This window comes from Zonotrichia albicollis, chromosome Z (genome assembly GCF_047830755.1).
Source record: "Zonotrichia albicollis isolate bZonAlb1 chromosome Z, bZonAlb1.hap1, whole genome shotgun sequence".
NCBI classification, from domain to species: domain Eukaryota; kingdom Metazoa; phylum Chordata; class Aves; order Passeriformes; family Passerellidae; genus Zonotrichia; species Zonotrichia albicollis.
Genome location: NC_133860.1, coordinates 38,684,969 through 38,709,099, shown reverse-complemented (window position 1 = coordinate 38,709,099; position 24,131 = coordinate 38,684,969). Strand labels below are relative to the sequence as shown.

The 24,131-nt window shown below is 42.8% G+C and overlaps 2 protein-coding genes across 5 annotated transcripts in view; one reads left to right on the top strand and one right to left on the bottom strand.

The window, feature by feature from the left end:
• Positions 1-3,503: 3,503 nt before the first annotated feature.
• MTX3 (metaxin 3) lies at positions 3,504-13,326 on the bottom strand. 4 transcript variants are annotated; one of them, XM_014270677.3, is made up of 9 exons: positions 13,168-13,326; positions 12,681-12,750; positions 11,132-11,208; positions 9,687-9,779; positions 8,461-8,643; positions 8,247-8,323; positions 7,240-7,397; positions 6,763-6,851; positions 3,504-5,403 (listed from the first exon to the last, which is right to left on the bottom strand). In XM_014270677.3, exons 1-9 carry the CDS (start codon positions 13,246-13,248, stop codon positions 5,284-5,286), a joined length of 948 nt encoding a protein of 315 aa, XP_014126152.1. In that variant the 5' UTR covers positions 13,249-13,326; the 3' UTR covers positions 3,504-5,283. The 4 variants fall into 4 exon arrangements, with proteins under 4 accessions (XP_014126152.1, XP_005492192.1, XP_074388768.1 ...); XM_005492135.4 differs by having other exon boundaries at positions 3,504-5,377; XM_074532667.1 differs by lacking the exon at positions 6,763-6,851.
• A 6,854-nt stretch (positions 13,327-20,180) lies between these two features.
• The window catches only part of THBS4 (thrombospondin 4), a 39,406-nt gene continuing 35,455 nt past the window's right edge, over positions 20,181-24,131 (top strand). The window contains exon 1 of the mRNA XM_074533545.1: positions 20,181-20,367. Within this exon, the coding sequence (XP_074389646.1) occupies positions 20,280-20,367 (88 nt within the window). The 5' untranslated portion in view covers positions 20,181-20,279. The remainder of the gene's footprint in view (positions 20,368-24,131) is intronic.

The following is a 24,131-nucleotide window of genomic DNA, read 5'->3' as shown; positions in this document are numbered from 1 at the left end:
AATTCAAAGTAATGAACTGACTAAAACTCCTGTGTTTTGTCTTCCTGAGCTGTCAATGGGAAAGAGGGAGGGGCTGGGAAAAAAAAGTGTTCTAGAAGTTTCTTTTAGTTCTTATTACCCTCTTTTAAATCTCTTAATAATGCATTTTTCTTTATACCTTTTAAATATGACCCTTGGTGTTTTTTTTCCTGATCCTTATCTCAACCCATGAACCCTTTGGGCTTTTTCCCCTCCTCTGCTCAACTATAGCATGAATGAACAGTTTTTGTAGATGCCTGGTCTTTCAACCATTTCAAACCATGACAAGTTGTAACATACTGCTGAAGGGATTTTCCGAGATGTCTTTCACTAGTGGCCAACTCAGAGCAAAACTCACTGTGAAATCCTGGCCTGAACATAGCCCAGTATAGTTCCATGTATGTTTCTTTTCACCACAGCAAATGACAGCGCAGGCAAAATGAACTCCACCTCCATCACTTGGAGGTTGCTTTGAGTAAGTCAGCGCTTTGCAGAGACTTCCACTTTTTTGATTGTGCTCTCCCTCTCTCACCTCTCTGTTTCTGACAAACAAAAACTGTGAGGTGTCTGTATGAGTTGGCAGGCTGCCTAGCTGCCCTTGTCAAAATGGCTTGGTAAATTTGACCTGAGTACTGAATGTTTACACAAGGATTGCTTCAACTTAATGAGCTGCTTGATACTCAGGGCATATAATTTCTGTGCACTGAGAGCTTAAATAAAGGGCCACATTCTGAATTTTGAAAACAGTAAATCACCAAGAGAACCAACACGTAACACTTGAACATATACAAGATTGGAACATTGGCATTCATGATGAATAAAACCCATGTGATTTTAAAGATAAATGAGCAAAAGGGAGGTGAACAGCGCTGAGGAACAGCCTTGTGCCATGGGCTGATGTACTGCAAGATCTTGCTTGCTCAGGAAGTACTGTGATTCCTGGTCTCAGCTTAACTTTTAGTGAAATACAGTAAACTGTATTCACTTGGTCCTGCACTGAGGCAGACTGGCCTAGCACATCACAAATATTTTTTTACCAAACTTGCAGCAATTCACTGGATTCCCCCCATGTTTTGCTCACAAAAGCAGCATATTGTAACTCATGAATCAGTCTTTCAGTCCCAAATACCATGACATTCATAAAACTCTGACAAGAAGTCTTTGAGAGTGAAAACATGCCCCTGATGCCTCTCCCTTGATCACCTTTTCTTTCCTTCTCATTCCTAGGTTCTCAGTCCAATCTGATCTGATAAATTTAGGGAGCTGGGATGTATTCCTGGGACTTTTGCTCCAGGCACAGGCGCAAAGAGCAAACCAGCACAGCACAGGGGACCTCAACTTAGTTTTTGCCTTCTTTGCTTTAACACATCCCTCAAACAGTGCAAAAAACTCGCTTGCCATCCTGGCAGCTACCACTGATACAGAACTCAGCTCCAGAACTGCTCCTGGCCCTGATGTCTGCTGGGCAGGAATCCCTTGGGTGAGGAGGGGACAACAGAGTGGAGCTTGGCCTCTGCCCTGCTGCCCAGACCAGGACACAAGGTACTACAGGAGCATTAAGCCCCACATCACCATTACCCTGGCATGGCTGGGTCTCAAACAGGCACAGGACAGCAGAGTTGCTGAGGGCCTCCAGGCCAGATATCACATACCCTAAGCCTGGCAAGTGGGGAAAAGCTTCTCACCGATAAACATGCCTACGATCAACTACTTAGGACAGCTTGTTGCCAACTGCACAGACCATCCAGATTTTTGAGCTACAGTATAGTTTGTCAAGCTAACATATAAAGCTGGTCTGCCTTTCTGCATGGGGGGAAAAAGAATGTGCACTATGAACGGTTCCTGCTGCAATGCCAAGAATTATACCAAAGAAAAGAAACCTGCTCAAAGGAGTCTGCAAACCATTTTAACCAGGAACCAAATAGGGTGGGTTTTTTTCTTAATGGAGTGTTATATTACATTAGCAAAAGTAATGTGACATCATGAATGTGTAAGTGATGCAAGTGAAAAGCCTAATATAACAGTATTTTCAGAATGGGGGTGGGGGAGGGGGAGAGGAAAAGGGGAAGGGAGCAGCAGAAATTTTTGAAGCAGTCTTGGAAATGTTAAATAGAACATATTTGTAGCTATTAATTTGTAACCTTTTAAATCTCATTTTTTCTGGAATATATATATTCCTACAACTACGTGACACAGAAAAACACAAAATAGCCTTAAGGATATCTATATACAGCTTTCACCAGAAAATTGCCTGGGAACAGGGGCATTAAATTTGCAACCTGCCAAAGTGGTCCACTCCACTTATAACTGGCAGCTGGATAAGTCGCTTTCAAGGTAAGATCTGTTCCTAGCCGCCACCTTTCCAGGGGAAGGGCAAGGAGGATGAGGCTCATCAGCTGCCATGGTAGCAGCACGACCCTGGAAACCTAGTGGTACATCCCACTAGCCATAAACTCAACTGGTGCACATAAACTTCTGGTGCACATTGTAGGTGTGTGCACCAGAAGCCAGAAGGGAACATGTGAACCCTAAGTACTTGGAGATTGCAGAGCCACAGAAGCTACAGCAGCCAGTGCTCAGCACACAAGGCAGGCTGCAAACACTGGCTCCAAGGCCACACCACTGCTGCCCAGGCAGAAGGCTGCCTGACTCCTTGTGTTTCAGAGCACCCACCAGTGGAGGAAAGGCCAACTACCACAGCAGGTTTTCATCTTATGGCAGAGTTAGGCAGCCAGGGCTCCCTTTGCACAGAGCACAACAGCACATGCCGGGACTCAATCGTTAGGTATCTTCTCTAAGGAGACAATCACACCTCAATGCCATCTTTCTCCCCTAGCAAAACAGCTTTGACTATTTCAGATGAAGAGAGTTTCTCAAATTGACCCCACCCTGGAAAGCATTCACCTCCCAGCTTCAGAACTCAGGCACACAAAACATGCTAGAATAAACTAATGGGCAAGCCTGAGTTACCAGGCCAGGGATGACACTGCCCACATAAAGGAGTCTGGGCTTGAATTCACCTTGGATAGAAAGTGAAATAAGGAAGTGTATGGCTCTGCAAGGTCACTGCTTGCCTGGTATGGTGTGCACGACTGCAGGCAATGTTTGCTGTCACCTCCAGCCCTGTTGTCCTCTGCCATCAAGTGAATGAAGTTCCATAAGCATTGGTTTACCAAAATTTCAGATTAGCCCAATCACACGGCCCAAAGCTCACATTTAGTAAGATCAGCAAATGTGTGCCTCCACATTCCCTTTCCCAAAAGCAGTTGTGTTGAAAGAAAGGAATGGTACTGAAGAGGTGTGATAAAAATTTAAAATCTGATCTCATGAATATGCTAAGATGCTTCAATTTCTTGTCCTAGCAGTCAGCAGCATTTTTTGTTGTTGTTTTTTTTAACAGACAAGACAAAACTTTTCTTCTACAAGGAAATAAGAAAAACACTCAAAAAAATCAATGTATATAGCACAAAAAACTCTACCAAAAGTCCACGAAAAATGCAGAATTTTAATCTTGGAATAACAATCCTTTTTACAAAGAGATTTTATAGGCTGAGTGTATGCATTCACAAAAGCGACAAACTAAGGCATATTCTCCATAGCCGTGTTTGTAAAAGAAAAGCTCTGGAAAGCTACATGACATGATCTCACATAAATCTTGTCAAGATACAGGCAGTATGAATTTTAAACATTTAAATTACTTTTGCATGTAATGGACTGTCAGTTTATACACTTATGAGTATGAGCTAAATTAATTTCAAATCACTGCAACAAATACTCTAGTAAGAGCATGAAGCTTAAACAGTATTTTAAAGTGCTCATTAGAAACCCATTTCAATTAAGAAATGTTAAAGATTTTACATTCCTTACATATCAAGTCCAAAGGTACAATATGTACACAGTCTACCATCTTGTCTTTACAAATAGGAAGTAATTTATCTGTGAATCTCAAACATGACTAGTAGCCAAAGTGAAGCTGAAAGACCATCTCGATCTGGCCAGAAAAACAACAAAATATCCCCCCCAGAACAGTTATCCCACACATACTGCTATCAGAGTTCTATATCTGAAGCACTGCCACTTTGTCCAATCTCCTTGTCTAATTTTCTTTACACCTACTCATGAAGCATCTGCCAGTACTTTGCCAGTAAAAAATTACAGCATCTCTCTTGTAACAGAATCGCTTGGGTCTCTAGAACTGGGAAGGCTTCTGTTAAAGACAAAATGTAACTGAACAGAATAAATACGCCCTGCAATATACCACAGTTTGCAAAGAGAAAAGAGCTCTTAACTAAATAGCCCATCATATAACAAAAATTTTGACAGCTGTTAGTTAATTTTTGGATCAACTGTAGTGCTTATTAAAAAAAAGATGAAACTAATTAAGAGGCATTTGTGACACATTTAAAAGCCTACATCAGCTTTCTTATACAGCCCTAACCTGTCCCTTTCAATCCATAGATGCAGTTAATTTGCTAGTTAAGTCTTGTCCTGACAGCAACTAATCAAACATTTCCATTCACTACAAGTTTTCTGTGATTTTGACTTAACAATTTTGCAGCATGTGGTTATTACTCTGTGCACAGGTTAAGCCTGTTTCACAAAGGACTAATTCGAGGTACTGTGAAATGTTAGCACTGTGCATCATTTTAATCCCCATAGCGCACATGCTTTTCAATAATCCCCTTCAAAGTACATGACAAATTTTCAAAGCTACAAACAACCATAAAACACAAATCCCAAATTCATTAAAGCACAATAAAAATATTTACGTTCCTGTCATTGATTTCATGTCTCAGCTGCCATGAATGGCAACATTTTGTCTTTTCAGACTTTGCAACTGGACTTTGTCCTTTTTAGACAAAGAGCATACCCACTCACATACAGTAACATGATTACAGTAAAATCAAAACCCACAAAATGAAATAACAGTGAACATTCCATAAGTAGATTCTTAACTTTAGGTAAACATTTCTGCTAAGCTAAAGGCAAAAATAGGCTGTACAAAATCATGTTAACATCTGCAGTAATAAGCTTTATTTAGCTTAGCTTAGCTTCAGCGTAGTGTGTGGCCAGCCTGATCTATGCAATTTCTTAAAAGAACAAGTAGACAGAAGATTGTAAAGATGTAGTTCTTCTCTACTTGTACCCATTAGCAGATTCTTCCCTTGCAAAACATTCATGTGTAAAAAAGATCTACTGTGGCACTCAGCTGAGTTACAAAACACGCATTTATGGGCAACAGGAGATGTCAAGGTGATAAACGACTCATTGGACTGCTTTCTTCTCCTCCTGCAGCAAGCTTGAGCGTTGTGAGCTTACGAGGGGGATGCTGAGGACTCTTGCGAAGGTTGTCGTCCATCTGCAGAGAAACAATGAGAGCCGGATCTGGCAACAGCAGAATATAGATTGTACAATTAGTCTTATTTGTCAGCATTAATACTGGGTTGGTTGGTGTATGTTTACTGTCAGGACCAGCAGCAACTGCTGCTTTGGTTTCTTTCCACTCCCAAATATATGTTTGTGTTAGAGCTGCTAATCATTCCCTTACATATGATGCATCAAACCCAGGGCACCTGCATGTGCTTCTGCTCAAGTTATCTGGTCAAGATTACTGAAGGAAGCAACACCAATTCTAAGAGGTCAAATATTGTACAATAACCAAATGCTGAGAAGGCAGATCAAGAGTCAAGCTGCTAACAACGGATGCTTCTGTATATTCAGCAGCACTCAAGAATAAATCTTTTGAAATCAGAAATGTTCTGGAGATGCCGAATGAATTTGTATTTAGTTACATTTCAAAAAGTACGGAATAAAGCACTTGTGATAAGACCTTTTCAAAGACAGGTTAAAATTAATCTCTGGATATAAACAATTTATATTTTCATAGGAAGTCACTCTAATGCCCTATGTGTAATGTGGTCTGAAAAGGTTTAGTTGGTACAGAATAAAAGCACAGGGGAGATCTGCCGAGGCTGTCTAGTCTACTCCATTCCTTCAAGTCAGGATCAGATTTTCCTTAGTCATGACTGACAAATGTCTGCATAACCCATTGTTTAAAACTTCCACAGCCACACTTCAATGACAGAAAAAGCATCAATACCTAATGCTACAAAAGCTGATGATAGTTAATGATCTATTTCACATACTGATCTTTCTCAGAAGAAATGCCTTCTACCCTTTCAGTTAGAGTGTTCTATCTGCATGAAAAGGCTAACTCTTCACAAGGTTTTTTCAGTTAAGTTGTATAGTTTTTGATAGGTGCTGAGTGACAGCCTTAGAAACAGAGAACATAAGAAAAAACAGCTAGATGTAGAACATAAGAAAAAACAGGTAGATGTAGAACAAACAGGAGAAGAGAGACTGCTGGGTAGTTACTACAGCATGCAGCTGGGAGCAAGAAAAGCTGGTGATCAGTCTTAATTTGCAGGACCATTTCTGAGTTTTGACCAATACATTTTCCTCCTTAGCTGAATGTACACTTGCAGAAAGATACCACTCCTCTGTTGGTGTGCACACCTGCAAGACAACGTTCTTTTGGTTGTATTAAAAATACTTTTTAGTGCAAGGCTTCATTAATTCCTCCTTCCAAATGATGTAATATTCTTCCCGCCTCTCTACACACTCACTAGAAAAGAAGTAATTAAAATAAAGTCCACTGTACAGCTGCAATTGCCATGCAAGGATATCTGTGAACAAGTAACCACAACAAAGCAGTAAAATTAAAGATACTGAAGCAAAAGTAACCTTTTCAATCAAGTTGGATTCCTTATTTACAAGCTGTGTGAGTTTCTGCAGATTAGCATCTGCTGTATCCTGTCCAGCTGGAGAATGGCCTGGAGAGTGAAGGCAGAAAGATGAAGAGTGAAAAAGTATTTACAGAAGCTTTTAAATTCTTAAAAAATAAAGTCACATTGAAGAGAATTCATGCAGTATTTTAATGCAAAGAAGAATTTAAGTGTAAAAGCCATTCCATGTGAGAAAATAAGAACTACTAAGCATGAGCCATAACATTTTGCCAATGCTTGACAGAATCTGAGTATTAACACTTGCTTTTAATTTTGAATCCTTTCTGCCCAACTTTAGAAGTTTCTTCATTTCCCCACAGAAAGTCTAGCATAAACTACATGAAATCTAATCTGCCTTGGTTCACAGGTGGAATCCTGGAGTACTAATCCCAATATGGGTATAGGTGACAAAAAGGAGAAAAGAAACACAACTTACCTGAGACAGTTAACCTGAAGTAGCAAGTTAAAATATCATCACAAAATCGGCACAGATTGGGAAGCTGTTTCAAATGTTCTTGCAAATGTACCCTCGGGAAGCACACTTTATAAATTGGTGCAAGGAAACCAAACACAAAGGCATCCAAGGTAGTAGGCCTAAAAGAGTGACACAGGAAAACACTGAAGTGACTTAAGACTTTTATGACTTTTACAACCTAGTTTTCCGTGTATTTCAAATACCACTCAGGAGAGAATATAGTCAGTCCTTCTGTCATTCCACCTTTGCCTATCAACCTGGTAAATGCTTTGTATCTACTCCTTTCACTATCTCTTAACTAGAGACATGCTGACAAGCTGAGACAGTAACGTCAGCATCACAACACAGTCATGCTATCCCACACACTGATAAAGCAAGCCCCTCTAAAACACCTTTCTGGCACCATAAAATTCATGCAGGGCACCAGGAGACCAGGATCCCTCCCTTATGGAGGATCAACTGCTAAGCTTCAATTGCTAAAGAAGAGATCATGCTTTTCAGGACCTGTTGGCTCTATGTTGTTAGCCCTATCTGCTTCCTGCTCTGCACACATAAACAGGAAAAGTGTTCCTGGACCTATGCCCTCCTCCCATGAGGGCAGTAGTAGCACCTCAGCCTAAAGCATTTTTCTTACATACAAAGCCAGGAGGAGACATTCAGTAGCTAGAAAAGGGTTCTCCACTGCACCTCACATTTTCTTAACAGCTATGGGAAGCATTTCCTTCTCTGTGGAACAAAGCAGGATAAGAGAGACATCACATTGACTCAGTCTGACCACCTCATTTGTGCCCTGTTTGCTCATTCAGTTTTATCTGAAAAGCAGACTATGAGACACAAAACTACTGGGAAGCATTTTTAACATTGTGGCTGGTTAAAAACGAAAGAGAAAGCTCAAGTGTTCATAGAATGGTGTGGTACTTTTTTCATTACTCATTCACCAAAATAATTTTTTTAAAAATCACACTCACGTATCTCCAAAGAAAAACTGAGATGTTCCCAATCTCTTTGACAGGAGATTCAGGCACTCCTTGGCATCTCTGTATATCTGATGAGACACAAAAGCCCTAGGTGTAGCCATGCTGGTATGCCCAGCACCATTAATCGTTTAACAGTGTGCTAAATTGTTTAAGTTCTTGTCTTTGACAGAACCAACTTACAAATTCCCTTCTGCACAACTCATACCTGTGCTTCCACTTCAGTGAGACTGTAGAGTGGAGGGCCTCCCTTGGTCAGCAAGATCCTGTTCAGTGCTTCCCTGGACATCTTTCCAGGCAGATACAAACTCAGTGGGAAGGCAATCCTTGAGGCAAACCATGGCTTTGTCACACTGCAGTAATTTTCAGCCTCAATCCAAAAGGTGTGCAGCTGTATCAACACAAGGAAAAATGTAATTGAAATTTGAATGTCATGAGGAGACATCTCATGACACCTGATATGCAAGACCTCTCTCAGAAAAGCAGAAGAACAAGGAATTACTGTAATTTAAAGCTATCAAGCTCTGTAGAGTAATATACTAATCCTCTGAGTGCAGGATTACACGAGTAAGGAAATAATTATCTTCCAAATAAAGAAAAACACCAAAGATATTACAGAGATCTATATGCAGCTGCATAAAATTACATACGCACTATGTATGTACAGATACGTACACACACACACAGAGTAAATTGAAAATATATTGCAAAAGAGTTGCACACAGCAACATACACAAAGCAACAGGTTAGAACTTCCTGGAATTTGGTTTTGAAATTTTATATAAATCTTAAAATACAAGATACTACAGAATTATGAATTTGAAACCAAGGTCAGCTGAAAAGGTGAGCTCATGATACCATCTGGTCAGAGTATTTTTCACTGTACAAAGTGAAGCCAAAGTCATTCAAGAGAATCAGTATCTGTGAGTCTTACAGCTCTAATGTAATTACACTGAAATGGTGAGGGCAAATGGCCATGTATTTATACATGTATTTATACTGTATTCAGAACTGAAAAATTTAACTGGTTATGGGCATTTTAATTTATTAGAAGTTTTAACTCAACAGTTCAAAAGGCTTTCAGGTGTGAGTCTCATATCAGACACATCTTAATTAAAAGTTTTTCAGAAAATCAAATGAACCAAAAAATGGGCACAATAAGGTGTTTTCAGGATACTGTTCCCCAAACACCAACAGGAAAAAAACCCCTAAGTAAGTGTCCTTTTAAATGTCTTTCATAAATCTACTGTTATTACTTGACACTCCACAAACACACATTTATTCCCTTTTCAAAAGTTGGTAGGCAGTAATTCCAAAAAACAGACTAACAAAACAACTATGTTCCAGCCAGTGCTGTGGCTCTCACACTGGGCACCTCTGACAGTATTCAATTCCAAGTATTTGGACCATTACAAAGTATTTATTAATATTTACCAGAGCAGGAAGCAATTTCTCTTCAAGTAATGCAATATATGCCAGTGTATCAGCTCCTTGTTTTGCAGACAAATCATAATCAGCATTGTATTTCTATAAATTAAAAAAAAAAATAGACTCACGACGAACTTTCAAAAAACATTATCATGGAAAGTTACTTTAAACTTAACACCAATTAAGGCAGTAAATATACGTACAATTTTTGGAACAGAAAGCATGCACTCAACAGAACCTTCCTCTCGCTTATCCACCTTCCCATTCCTAGAGCTTTGGGCCCCCTATTTCCAAAAGAATTCTTGTGTCTCCTTCCAATTGTTTTCCAAACAAATGTCCAGTGATACAGAGGCAATTTTTCAATACTGAGGGATGTAGCAAACCTCTAGTAAATCTCCTGTGTTATTTTCCAAGAAGCATCTGACACTTCAGAAGGTGTAAGCATGCATTCCCATATTTTGCTTTTAATGAACATTCTAGAAGTTAAGAAATTGGACGGTAACAATGTAAGAGAGCAAATATACAGCAAAATTAACGCAATTACTGACCAAACTTTTAATTCTAACAGTGGATTATTCTAAGATACATTATAAGGATTGAAAAATTGCGGGAGGGGGGAGAGTGATTAGATTGCTTCATTAATTTATAAACAAAGGGCCAGTGCTGACACTTGAACATCTGAAAAGAATGCATACAATTGTTATACTTTAACATAAACAAGGGCTTTTCTCCCCGCCCCCACAAAAATTTGAAGTTTCACCAACATGGCACTCATCAGATCATATGACCACACAGGAACTGCATTTCTAATGTAAAAGCAGAATAGTGGGCTATAGGACCATCCTGGGAATAAAAAGACGCCATGGTTTATTAGGTATCTTTATACTTTGTGAAAAGAAGAAACTGTACAGTTTTATTCTTTGTGTACAAAACATTAAGAGTCCTACAAAAGGCAAGCAAGAGTCCATAACCTGGTGTGCATCAAAAAACGCCTGCAGACTCTTTTTCTGTTACAACCTATAGAAAAAATACATAGACTAAAACAATGCTGTATATATTATCTTTCAAAAAAAAGAGCACTGAGAAATGACCTATTTAAACTATTACCTAAACTATGATATCCTAGGTCTGCGAAGTCATAATGACATTGAAAACGTTATAATTACAAGCAGGGTGATCAGTAAGAAACTGCTCAATTAGAGACAGTTTGTTGTCCTTTGCAATTTTTTTTTTTCATTCTTATTTTTAAATCTTTCACACAACTAATGATAAGACTTTTAAACAGCAAATTCTTGTCCACCATTTTGCAATTCTCATGCCTGCATGAGAAAAAGAAAAGCACTGAGTCTGAACTAAACTCCAGGCTTTTGGAAGCCTGTATCAGTGTACAGAGGAGACATGAAAGAGTCACTGTGAGTCAGGGAAAACAAATCTTTTTGAAAGAGACCTACCTGTTTTCTTAAAAAGTTTAGTATTTTTGCTGGCTGAGAAATAACAATGTCTTCTGATACCAGGACTGGCAGATCTCCTAGAAGGCATAAATAATACAGTTGATTTGTACAGATGACTTCTAACTAGAAAGCAATCAGTCATGGTATGTACTTTCCTTTTCTCAATAGCATGCTCTCATTTTTCTAACATGTAAACATAACATTTTACACAGCAGGAGAGTTCCTAAAAGGTAACAAATACTTTACTAATAAAAAACATTTAAAAGGGCAATATCAAATCAGACTGAAGCCAATGTTTTTTGCTAGGTATCCAATACTTTAAAAACCAGGCTACTTGTCTGGATTTCAGATGTTCATCCTTAAGACAGAAATTCCAGCTCAGCCCAACTGCCCTCTCAATTCATCCACCTCTGAGCCTCTTTTCAATTTTTCCTCTGTCCCTCCCCTCCAAATCTATTTTAACCACCTTTTTTCCTCTGGCCTCGCTAGAAACAATGCCCAAGCTACCACTGCATAACCACGAATTACCAAAAGAACTAAGTACCTCCCTTTTGCAAGAAGTTGACCGGACAGCCTTTAGTTTGCAGATCAAAGCCTATAGAGTGCAAAGTCTCCTTAACAGGGTCTACCTTAAGGCACATTCCCAACAGAACTGTCAGAATGAGCCCAATGGGACAATGCTAAATACTATTAAATTATCAATTATCACCAACAATTACTATTTAAACTGCTTTCTTAACTGATTTTATGTATTTTCCTTATGAAGATAGGCCCCAAATTTCTACAAGTCCACCCAGCTAGTTCTTGGTCTTTTCCCCTAACAGGAAACAACACACTGAAAACCAAGAACCAAAGGCTCAACTTCTGCATGAATACAGTATTAACTGAACTGATTAATGTTGTTAAGTCTAAGTGACATTAACCCTGCAAACCATTAAACACATTGCAAAAGAGGTGATTTTACCTCTCTTAAATGCACCAAGACAATAACTGCTGAGCAAACAAATAAGCAATGAATAGAAGCATCCAAAACAAAGAAGTCCTCTCTGACAGCTTACCTTCACCTTTTCTCAGTCAAACCCTCTAATTCAACATGATACCAAACATCCCAGCTAGTGTAACTGTGCTGAGGCTCACATTCCACTTCCACCTGTACCAACTAATTAAGCTATGGGTAATTAAACAGCTCTTCCATACACATGTCTAGTTACTACCTTCATAAATATGCAGAGTGCACAAAGCTTACAAATTTGCTTTCACTACACTATCAACTCAGACTGCCTGAATGAAACAGTTATGTACTTGGCATTAAGGCTTTGTTAACTGTCTGTTGCCTCACCCATACACATTTTAATAAACTGTCCTCTGGAGCACTTTATTTATGACTTCCATTATTTCATTCTCTCAAATTCATCACACTTAATCCTGCGATGTCATTCAGCTGGGGCAGACTGCATTCATGAACGCAAACCCAATGCAAACACAGAAACTAGGACCTACATTTATAACACGGCTGTGATTAGAGCAATAAAGGCTGCAAAAATGGTACCTTTCGGAGTTCTCCAGGACTTATTTATAGTATTCACTGTCAGGGGAGCACCAGAAAATTTGGCGTAAGCCTGCAATAAAGATTGGAAGGCAGGGAAGAAAACCTGTCACAATGTGTAAGAAAAGCGTAAAACAAGGCTTCAGAAGTTGTGTTAAACACCTTCGTGCACTGAGGACCAACCACCAGCAGGTGCGCGACGGGTTTCGGCTGGGCTTCAGGGCAACCTGAGGAGACTCCAGGGAATGCTGGGCAGAGGCCCCGCTGTCCCCGGGAAGGGCTCGGCGCCCCCGGGAAGGGCGGCAGCGTTGCTCGCGTCTCCCGCGGGGAACGAGCCAGGCGCGCACCGCGGGCCCAACATCCCGCCTCCCACCCCCGGCCTCTCCCGAGGCAAGAAGGAGCCCCGCGGACGGCCGTGCGAGCGGCGGGCAAGCCCCGGGGCGCCGGCGCTCCCTCCCTCCTGGGCCGGACGGTGGCCGCCGCCCGTTACCATGACGGTGAGAGACTCCGGGTGCACGGACGGCAGCCCCCAGTCTCCTCCCCAGCAGCTCAGCTCCATGGGAGCCGCCATCTTGTCCGCCGCGCCGACAGGGCAGCGCGGGGCCGCTCCCCCGCATGGCGGCGCCAGAGCGCCCGCGGCCGCGCGCGGGGCCCGCGGAGGGCTGGGAGCGCCGCCCGGAGGGACGCGGCTGCACGGGCTCCTGCCCCAGGGATCCCCCGCTGTACGGGCTCCCGCTGCTGGGAACTGCCGCCGCACGGGCTCCTGTCCCCGGGGAACCGCCGCCGCCCGGGCTCCTGCTCCCGGGATCTGCCGCCCGCGCTCGGGGCGCCGAGTCACCGAATGAACTGGGTTGGAGAAGGCCTCTGAGATGATCGCGACCAACTAATGGCCGAACACCGTGTCAACCGGACCATGGCACCAAGTGGCACATCCGGGTTTTTCTTGAACACCTCTAGGGATCGTGGCTCCACCACCTCCCTGGGCAGCCCATTCTAGTGTCTAATCACCCCTTCAGGGAGGAAATTCTTCCTAATGTCCGGCCCAAAGCGCCCCTGACATAGTAACTCAAGACTATGTCCTCATACTACCCATGTCCCTTCCCAGAAGGACAACCCTTGCCTGGAGGAAAGGAGGTAATGAAAAAAGCAGTAAATGTCTTCCCCGAGGCGCCTCCTTTCCACCAGGCTAAACAAACGGCTCTCTCAGCCCCTCCCCACAGGACTTGTGCTCCAGAGCCGTTCTCAGCTCTGTTGCACTTCTCTGGACTTGCTCCAGCACCTCAATGTCCTTGAATTGAAAACTACGTCTTCTTGTCACTAGGCTGGGAGAAGAGGCCAACCCCTCCCAGGGAACAAGGTCGTTTCAGGTGGTATCCAGATGGGGGTCAGTCTCTTGGGAAGGGACATGGGTGGCCAGTACCTGTGATCCTGTGGGGAAATGCAGCAGCCATAGTCCTCTTGAAATGCTTTTGGTACTGTGTGTCTGAACCCTCACCCTCCAACCCGGACACTGCACACAGAGGTGTGACTTTTCGTAGGAGCAAAAGAAAAGATTGTGATTCTCAATCAACAGTGATGAGCAGCCATGACCAGCTTGGCACTAGAAACAAGGAGCTCTGGTTGTATGTTAGCAGTTTTGACCAGGTTATAATGATAACCATTCAGTGTGGTTTTAACTACAGAGCTTTAGAGGCATCAAGTTGTCAGCTGTTTATTCCACAGCTGTGCAGACGTGCCACAGCACGTCTCTAAATGCTAAGTCAAGTTTCCATCCTTCCCACAAAATGAAAAAATACCACACGCTGACCAAAAAATACAACTCTGCACTGACCACCCTTATTTAGGTCTTCTACACATAAGGAGAGTAAGGAAAAACTTCATTTTTCATTTCACATTCCTAGATCCACAAATTCAGATTCGCTTGAAATTTGTCAAAGAAAGTGTGATGAAAATTTATGCCACAGATCTGAGATCATTCTGCTCCATTTATGAGGAACATGGGAGAAAAAATACATGCCCATTTTTTCCCTCATAAAACTATACCACTGGCAATATTAACATAAGCAATTTTTTTAATTGTTATGTTACATTTTTTCTTCTAAAGACTTATTTAAGATATACATTCTAAGGATATTTTTAATGTCTTTTCCTGCCTACAGGCACTAGCTAACTTCCCAGTCTGTCCAAGTACTTTTCTTTGGTCCTTTCACCATGTGAACTGAGATGCAAAGCTCTGAAAGGGAATTGTGGATGCTGGCAGCTGTGATCCCAATGATCTGTTTCCATAAGGAGTATTTTACAAAGGGCTCAATAGTTATATCAGCCCCTTTTAGTATCTTGATTGATTTTGTTGACCTGGACAAGGGGATCAAGTGCACCCTCAATCATTTCACAGGTGACACCAAGCTGGGTGGGAGTGCTGATCTGCTGGAGGGCAGGAAGGCTCTGCAGAGGGATCTGGGCAGGCTGGATCATGGCTGAGGCCAATGGTGTGAGGTTCAACAAGGCCCAGTGCCGGGTCCTGCCCTTGGGTCACAACAACCCCAGGCAGCTCCACAGGCTGGGGCAGAGTGGCTGGAAAGGAGCTGGGGGTGCTGGTGACAGCAGCTGAACATGAGCCAGGCTGTGCCCAGGGGGCCAAGAAGGCCAATGGCATCCTGGCCTGGATCAACAATGCTGTGGCAGCAGGAGCAGGGCAGGGATTGTCCCCCTGTGCTGGGCCCTGCTGAGGCCGCACCTCCAGTGCTGTGTTCAGGTTTGGCCATTTCTATAGGAAGGTCATTCTGGTGTTGGAGTGAGTCCAGAGAAAGGCAATGGAGCTGGTGAAGGGTCTGTAGGACAAATCCTGTGAGGAGTGAGCGAGAGAGCTGGGAGTGTTTAGCTTGGAGAAAAGGATTCTCAGGGAGAACCTTATCACTCTACAAGCACTTGAAAGGACACTGTAGATGGGTGGGGTTCAGTTTTTTCTCCCAAGTAAGCAATGTTAGAATAAGAGAAAATGGCCTCAAGTTGCATTGCGCTGGGGAAGGCTTGTATTAGATATTATGAAAAATTTCTTCACTGAAAGGGTTGTCAAGCATTGAAGCAAGCTGCCCAGGAAAGTTTCCTCAACATTTCTGGAAATGTTGAGGACATGTTTTAGTGGTGGATATGGTGGTGGTGCTGGGTTGATGTTTAGATTTGATGAACTTAGAGGTGTAAGTTTAAGAAAAACCTAACTATTCTATGAGCTTCTCTGTCATATGGCTGTTTTGAGGCAGGCTGAAAGAAGGCTTAGGAGGTAAATAGGGAAATAAACTTTGCATTGCCTTCAGGCCCAGTTTATCTCTGTGTTGTTGTAGAGTCTGGAGCAAAGATAAAAAAAAGAGGCAATCTGTACCTTCCCTCCCCCATGTCAGGAACTTTTTCCTCTTGGTTGCCTAAGTGGAATTCCTAGCAGTGTAAATGAAAAGTAAATAAGTGCATTGAAGATGGATATATGACTTGACTTGAAAAAATGGAGCTTCAATTTGTGTTTTAGAAAAGCAAAAATTCTTTTGAAACCTGTCTTTGAAATTTGAAACCCTTGAAACCAGCATTTTTTTTTAATTAAGCAGGATCAAAACCAGGAGTGTTGACATAAATGCGAAAGGATGTGTTTTAGAGCTGATACTTCACTTGCCTTAAGATTTCTATATCTTAATTGCCCATGAATCCTGATATTTAATAATCCATATACTTCCATGAAAACAGTGAGTCTCCTGATGCATATTAGAAACAAAACATGTAAGGTGATTAAGCATCAGGGTTCTTTTCTATTTCCCTTACCCCATTATTTGGAACTTGAACAAGTTACAGACACTTCTGTAAAACAAAATCTGTAATGTTTGCAGCTTCTCTGTATTCTGTATGCTTAAAATCTTATCAAATTTACATAATCAGGTCAAACATTATAGTGATTGAGGTTTTCTTGCAGATGCTATTCAAAAATTACAGTCACATACTTATGACTTCCTGACGAAATGTGACTGACATTATGAAAGTTTCTTGGAAACACGATTGATTAATCATGTTTTTATTCTTGCTTCTTATTTAACCTCCAGTAATTTAAACTGGAGTTTATATTTCAGAGAATACAGAAGACTGAAAAGGGAATTGCTAGTATTCCATTGTTTTTATTGAAAATGTTGATTAAAAGGTCAAGTAGTCCCTTCCAGACAGCAGATAAACTTTCCACTTTGTCAAAATCCTTAAAGAAGGTTGTGCTTGAGCACCAAATCCCCTTTAATCTGTAACACATTCCAACATAAAACTCAGAATAGAAATGAAAACTGAAGAAATTACAGTGACCTTTAAATGTGCTAAGTTCATCTAAACATGGACTTAAGCTTCTGTTTATGTACATCGTGAACCAGAACCCCTTATGTCATACTGGATTGTGCCTCGTGGGCTGTTTGCCAAACATTGCTTCCATGTGCATCCTTTGTGAGTAAGCACAAAGAATAAGCAGATACAGAGCAAGAACACCATATGGTCCTCACAAATCTAATACTAATGAAGATATAATACTACAAACAAAATCCTCCTCCTGGAGGGCTGGCCAGCACCAGTATGAGAGACTCCTTTGTGTGTAAATCAGAAGTAAGGAATGGTAAGTTATAATTACTTAATATTTCTGTCAGATAAGGAAATCTTTCAAGAAAACATTTCATATGCTTTAATAATCTCAAATTCAGTACACTCAAAGTGCATAATAAATAGCTACAAATTCTTGATGGTTCTCCCCTTAGGTGAAAGCAAATCCTGACTATCCTTTTTTTTTGTTTTGTTTTGTTTTGGTTGGTTGGGGGTTTTTTAGTTTTTTTTTCTTTTTTTTTTTTTTTGTTTGGGTTTTTTTGTTTGTTTGTTTTTGGTTTTTTTCCAGAACTGTAATTATTTTGCAGACCTTAGAGTGTTCTTCTGTCATGCACTTAAGTATATGTTTGCAAAAAACGCTCTTTGTTGAGTCAATGCTTTTCCTTAATAAACAGTTGAACATCAACAGTACTGCTCTAGATCTGCATATTAGCCTTGCAGCACTTGTATACTGTCTCCCCATGCTTTAGGCTGGGGACAAATTCTGAACTAACACTTCTCTTTAAGGAGTTTATGACATTCAAAGTTCTTCCTTTTCTTTTTCCATCTTCTTGCCTCCTGCTTGCCCCTTTTAGCCTCCCTTTTTCCCCAGCTCCACAGCACTTTGCACCTGATGATCTGTTTTTCTCACTCCCCTGTGCAGCTCTTAGCCAGCTCATTGACACTATCATGTCATCCTGTCACTTGCACTGCAGGGGCAAGGATGTGGGAATGAAGCTGAGGTGTTTCTTCTTGTGTGGAGACGTATACAGAAGAGCAGTAGGGTGAGGAGGAGGAATAGCACCATGCTGTCACACAGGGGCTATGGCAGAGCACCCTTCTGCCTGGCAATGGGCAGAGGAAAAAATGGGCAACTTCAGGAGCGGGTCAACACTGCTAACAAGAATAAGCTAAGAAGCAGGGGTGTGTTATGGAATGTATGCCATGTAGGGAGGGCAATTAGAGGACATGTGAATATAGGCCAGCTGAAGGTATCTAAAAATCTCACTGGGGCTGTGTTGGGGAGCAGCCCACCGCTCTCTGTGCTGTAGAGCTGCTGGGGTGGCCCCTTTGAGCTGCAGCGCTCGCAGCCCCCACCCTGCAGTATGCTGTGTTTTGCCTCCCACACGATAAGCCCCTCAAAGGCTGTTCTCTGTGGTGGTTCTTAGATATATGCACCAAGCCTGATGAGACTGAACATTAATCAATACTACTTTGCTCACTTTAACATAAACTTTCCCTTCTATTGTTGCCCTGCTTTTTATGAAGTAAATAATATCAGACAGCTCCAACTTTTCCAACTGAGTGTGGATAGCAAGCTGCGAAGGGGCCAGGCAGGGCTTCCTGGATTTCTGACGTGACAGGGGTCCATCAGCAGAGCTGATACATACAGAGATGTACAGGACAAAGAGAGCTGTGCAGCAGGATAGGAAGCTCACAATGTGTTTGAATTTCTCACTTGCTCCCTTTCTCCTTAACTTTCTTAACATCAGCAGTGCAGACTAGAATTTTCTGAAGTAGAGGACAAACAATGGGATAATGATATCCTAAGGGAACACACAGTGCTGAAAATTGTTGTAGTTGAAAGAAGAAGGGTTTTTTTAAATTTACTTTGGCTAAGTTATTGAGTTTGGGAGTTTGCTAAGACTTTTTCCATAGTCTCCATCTGGTCAGTTTGAGCACTCCCAATGGTTCTGAACTCTTTAAATGAAACAAAGGAGCAGATGATACATTCCTCAGTTTGCCAGTCAGAGCCTTCTAGAAGCCCAGTTTGCCCCAGTGTGCAATCTGCATGACCCCTTTTAGTGACACTCTTCAGTTAGGAAAAGTGGAGTATTTAAATTTCTACCAAGACCATGTCTGCACACCAGAGCATGCCCATTTGCTTTGACTTAAGATGTGCATGAGAGAGAATCTGTTCTAATATATGTTAAACCTTAACAGCTGACACTAAATACCTGACTGCAGAGCAGGCAGAGAAACCTGTGAGAGGGCTTTGCAAAGATGACAGCTGTATCTTTGCTGTCAGAAGACACAAATATATGGTCACCACTTGGTGAACATAGAAAGGGAGACAAGAGACATTTTAAAGTAAAATTTTGCCAACCTCAAAGTTAAGCATCCTGCAGTCAGCAGGACTGGGTGAACAAGGCTGCATTATCTTCATGTTTCTGACACTCTTCTACATCCCTCACCGGGCAGGTGGTTCTCTGAAGGGCTGCTTGTAACAGCGCTGGACTTGCCGTCCCTTAACTTGCAGAACTTACAGAACTCATACTCACCGCCCTGAACTTACAGAACTCCTACTCAGCTCTTAAAGCACATCCAGTTCACTTTTGGGGCAATCTTCTTGTGACTGGTAGTAAGCATAGTGGCTTATTAACCACTGAACTCCATGATCTTCCAGGTCCTTTCCTATCTCGCTAATTCTGTGATACTGTGAATTTAAAACCATTAAACACATTGCAATTTCCAGGGCTCCTCAAAGGGTAGACTCCAGACAGCGTCCTCACAGGTGTTGATTTTGGGGGCGTCGCCAGGATCTCCACTTCTGTCCGAGCCACCTCCATCAGTGCCAGTTCTCGGCTCGGGTTCCGACGGCGCGCTCCCCCCTGGTCCCCCCAGGGCTCGGCCGTCCCCCTCCGCGCCCCCCACCCGCCGCCCGGCCAATGGCCCGCCGCCGGCCGTGCCCGGCCCCGGGGCCGCCCCCGTTAAACAGCGGGGCCCGGTGCGGAGCGGCGGCCGTCCCTCGCCGCCCTGCCCGGCCCGCGGCCGCCATGGGGTGCGAGCGCGGCGCCGCGCTGCTGCTGCTGCCGCTCGCCCTGCAGCTGTGCCCGGGCCGCGCCGCCGCGCCCGCCCCCCGAGGTAAGGGCCCCGCGCCCCCCACCCGCCGCCCGGCCAATGGCCCGCCGCCGGCCGTGCCCGGCCCCGGGGCCGCCCCCGTTAAACAGCGGGGCCCGGTGCGGAGCGGCGGCCGTCCCTCGCCGCCCTGCCCGGCCCGCGGCCGCCATGGGGTGCGAGCGCGGCGCCGCGCTGCTGCTGCTGCCGCTCGCCCTGCAGCTGTGCCCGGGCCGCGCCGCCGCGCCCGCCCCCCGAGGTAAGGGCCCCGCGCCCCGATGGAGCGCGCTCTCCTTTTCCCTCTTCCGTGGGGAAGGCTCTGGGCTTGCGGTGTCCCGACCCCTGCCCTTCGCCGGGAGCCCTGCCTGGCAGCGAGAGGCAGCGCCTCTGCAGGTGCTAGGGGAGCCGGAGCCGTGGCGGGCAGCAGGAGCCGCCGCTGCCCGTCGGGGCGCAGAGCGCGCCCGCGGAGCCGCCCGGACTAGCGGTGGGGACGGGAGGAGATGGCGGTGACAGCCGCTCTCACGCAGCCTCCAGAAAGTGTTTCTGCAGGTATGCTGGTGGGTGCGTGGAGCATCTAAATAGCCCTTTTCCAGCTGCAAGTTCTCCTAAATGAGAAGTTAATTTCTAAGCCGGGAAAACTCTACTACATAGCAGAGTCCATAGGAAAACTCGTACTTTTTAAACCCAGCATTGCCGTGGCAATATTACGCGCGTAGTAAGTCAGGAGCTGCTGTATTTTAGAGCTTGAGCGAAGTGGGTGGTATTACTCTGCGGTAGCAGCTTATGATTGCCGCCAGCTCGGCTGCCGAGTGCAGCAGTTAGTGCAACTTCGTGCTACTCCAAGAACCTTAAGGCTGCTTGTGGTTTTTGCTACATTTTTAACCCCCTCTTCTGCCTTACAGAATTATTTTTAACACGCCAATCAGTTATTACCTAAGATCTAAAAGACAGCCGATCACAACAATATAGCTGCATTTTCAGAAGCCTTTGTTGTAGATCTTTATGATGTGAAGACATTTCAGAGAATTTTTGTAATGACAAGTTGCGTATTACCGGATTAGAAAAAAGCCAGCTTTCTAACCTGTCAGGGGCAGTGGCCACTCCACTCTCGACAAGGGATGCTTTTAGCTTCTTGTGGTCAGTGGGAAATTGTTGTGGTAGGGGTTAGGATTTCGCTCCAAGTGTCTAAGCCATTAATAATTGCCTCGAAAAGTGCTTAACAGTAGTGGAGTAGTGTTTATATCTACAGCTATGATTAGGTGTGACCAGAAAACAGCCTTAGAAGGTCTCAAAAAGCTGGTGTGATATGACAACAGAGTTAGAGAAAAGAAGGGGTACTTTAAGTTCCATGCTCTCCTGTGTCACTAATTTCATTCCTCCATGCCTTTTCATCCTAGCACTTTCCGTTGTGTCTTCTAGCTCTCATCTGAAAAGCTAGCCTTGATGGGTTTGGGCAGATTTCCAAAGTGTGGTTTGCCACTGTCTCACCATGTAGCTCATCCCTTGTTAGCATTTGGATAGGAGGGTAAGCAGCTCTATTTTAAAAACCACAGAAGGAAGGTGCAGGAGAGAATTCCTGGTCTGTCTCATGAGCGGGCTCAGTTTAGCCCAGTGGGTATGCACACTCGTGCTTGAAGGCATGAAGGCATGTCGGAGTTTTCAGTCCATTGCATGGATTAGAACCAGCTGCTTGTGCTTTTCAGCTTTGGCAGTCGTATTCTATGTATTTGCTTTCAAGTCTGCCTTTCCACTGAGAGGAACGAAGAGACAGGGTTCCTCAAAAAATGAGATGTCAAATCTTTGTGATCTTTTTTCCCTGTTTCTTCCAAACAAATAATTGTCTCTATAATGGCCAAGAGCTGTCTCTCTTTGCCTACTCTACTAAGGATGTAAAATGAATTTTCATGGCCTCCTCATTCTTCTGCTAGCTACATTTGCTAGCATATGTGTAGCATTGTGCTTAAGGATGGATCTGATCATGTAATGCATCATCCGCATACTAGTCAGTGAAGATATTCCAGGAAAAATTTTGATAACATGGTGCTAAAGGATCGGGCTGAGGCACTGTGCTCTGTGGAACACAACTGCCCAACCAGTTTCAGTATTAATTGAAATATGCAAATAACAAAAATTTCAATAAACGTTTTCTGTAACATTAGACAGATGTCTCACAGTGCTTAGTCATTACTTTTGTAATATTTTAAAGTGATTCTACCTTAGATTAATGAGTATCACAGAAATTGATAGAAATTCAGCCAATAGGCCCAGAACTGAACAAAATGTATATATTTTGTACTATATTTCATGCTCTCAAAGTCTTTGGTATTGTATTGCATTGCTCCAGCTGAGGAAACACAGCTGTATTTTATGAATGGCTGTTCCTTGTAAAATGCTGTTGTACAGAGTAGTGAGTTGCATTTCAGTCTCTTATGTGGGCAGTTGCTCTACTCTCTCTGCACTAAGTGTGATGAGGCACCCAGCCTTTTGCTTCTGCTTTCCAAGTCCCTGCTTTCAGTGGGAGCAGTGGTTGTCCTGGTATGCTGTAAATCTGAAACTTAATGAAGGAGAAGTCTTTTGACCAAGTCCACCTTACTTTTGTATGTCTTAGTTGTTTGACAGTAATACTACTAGTGCATGCAAGTCAAGGGCCTGATATTTTTTGTAGTGTGTCCAGAAAATTCTCTGTAGAGTCATGAGATCCTTAGACCCAATGTAAGTGTAGACTTCAGAGATTACTTCAATGACTTCATGAAATGAAGGGAAAATGGTCTTTTTTTCTCTTTTTTGGAAATAACATTAGTGTCTAAATGAATGGATGCTTCAGAATGAGTGATGGGAGCAGCATGAACCCACACTCTAGTATAAGGGAACAGGGTTTCCCACATATCTGTGGGAAGGTCTGCATGCCCATTTGGTTGTTCTTTGAGTGCTCTTCAGTCTTTTCCTGTGCGTAACTTACGGAAACACTGGAATGGTAGGATGAGCTCATCACCTTGTATACACAGCAACAGCTTTGGGTTGTGCTGCATAGACAAGGATCATCTGAGAAGGTCCACCGGTGTTTTTTCAGCCTGGGAAACAAAACTTATTAGTACAACCACTTGAATCAAGCTAAGGCACAATGTGCCTTTGCCATCTGCCTGATGTTACAACTCTTCTCTAGTGAGAGCTCTACAGTAGCGTTCCAGAGTGGGAGAAAAATATGGCCCAGCTATGGTGGGCCTGTGGAGTGTCAGTGGTATACAATGGCTCAGTGTGCTCTTGTATTTAAACGACACTTGTGCAAAATAATTTATCAAACTTTACTGCCAGGGTATAATATATATACTGCTTTAATTGCAGTGGGTTGGAATAGGAGATAATCAAGAAACCTAACAAAAGTGTTTATTGAGTTTGGAGATGTCGTGGATTTGGGAACATTGAGGAGAACCCCACTTCATTGTTTCAGTTGCATAAAGGACATAGCTGACTTATATATGTGTAAAATCATAGACTCTTTGCTGATGCATTGTAGAAAAACTAAAATAAAAATTTGTAAGAGCTTTTGCTATGCCTTCAGGGTTTGTGGGTTTTGTTTTGTTTTTTGTCAGGCCTGTATTTCTTTGTTTTCTTTGCCAGAAAGGAAAGATGAGTCTTATTTGTATAATTCATATTCTGGAAACTCAGTGAAGTGAGAAAGTTGTGAACATTGTATTGCTTACCTGGCTTTTTGGCATTTTAATTGGTGTTCTGCAAAAGCTATCAAAGGATGAGCACTCTGAAAATCTGTCTGAAAATTTTAATGATGAATCCTTATCTAATTGAAATGTGAACACAAATATCTGAATTTATGAAAGCAGAAGTAGGTTAAAAAGCTTTCTGTTGAGGTGGATCCTCAGAAGAGAAGCACCTTTGAGATCTACCTAAAAATATTTGCATACCTCAATTTGAAAACTAGTTATTTCTATGTTAGTAACTTATCAATAATTCCTTTGAAAAATAAAAATAGTTAAAATAGTTGCAACAAACTATAGATATTTTGAT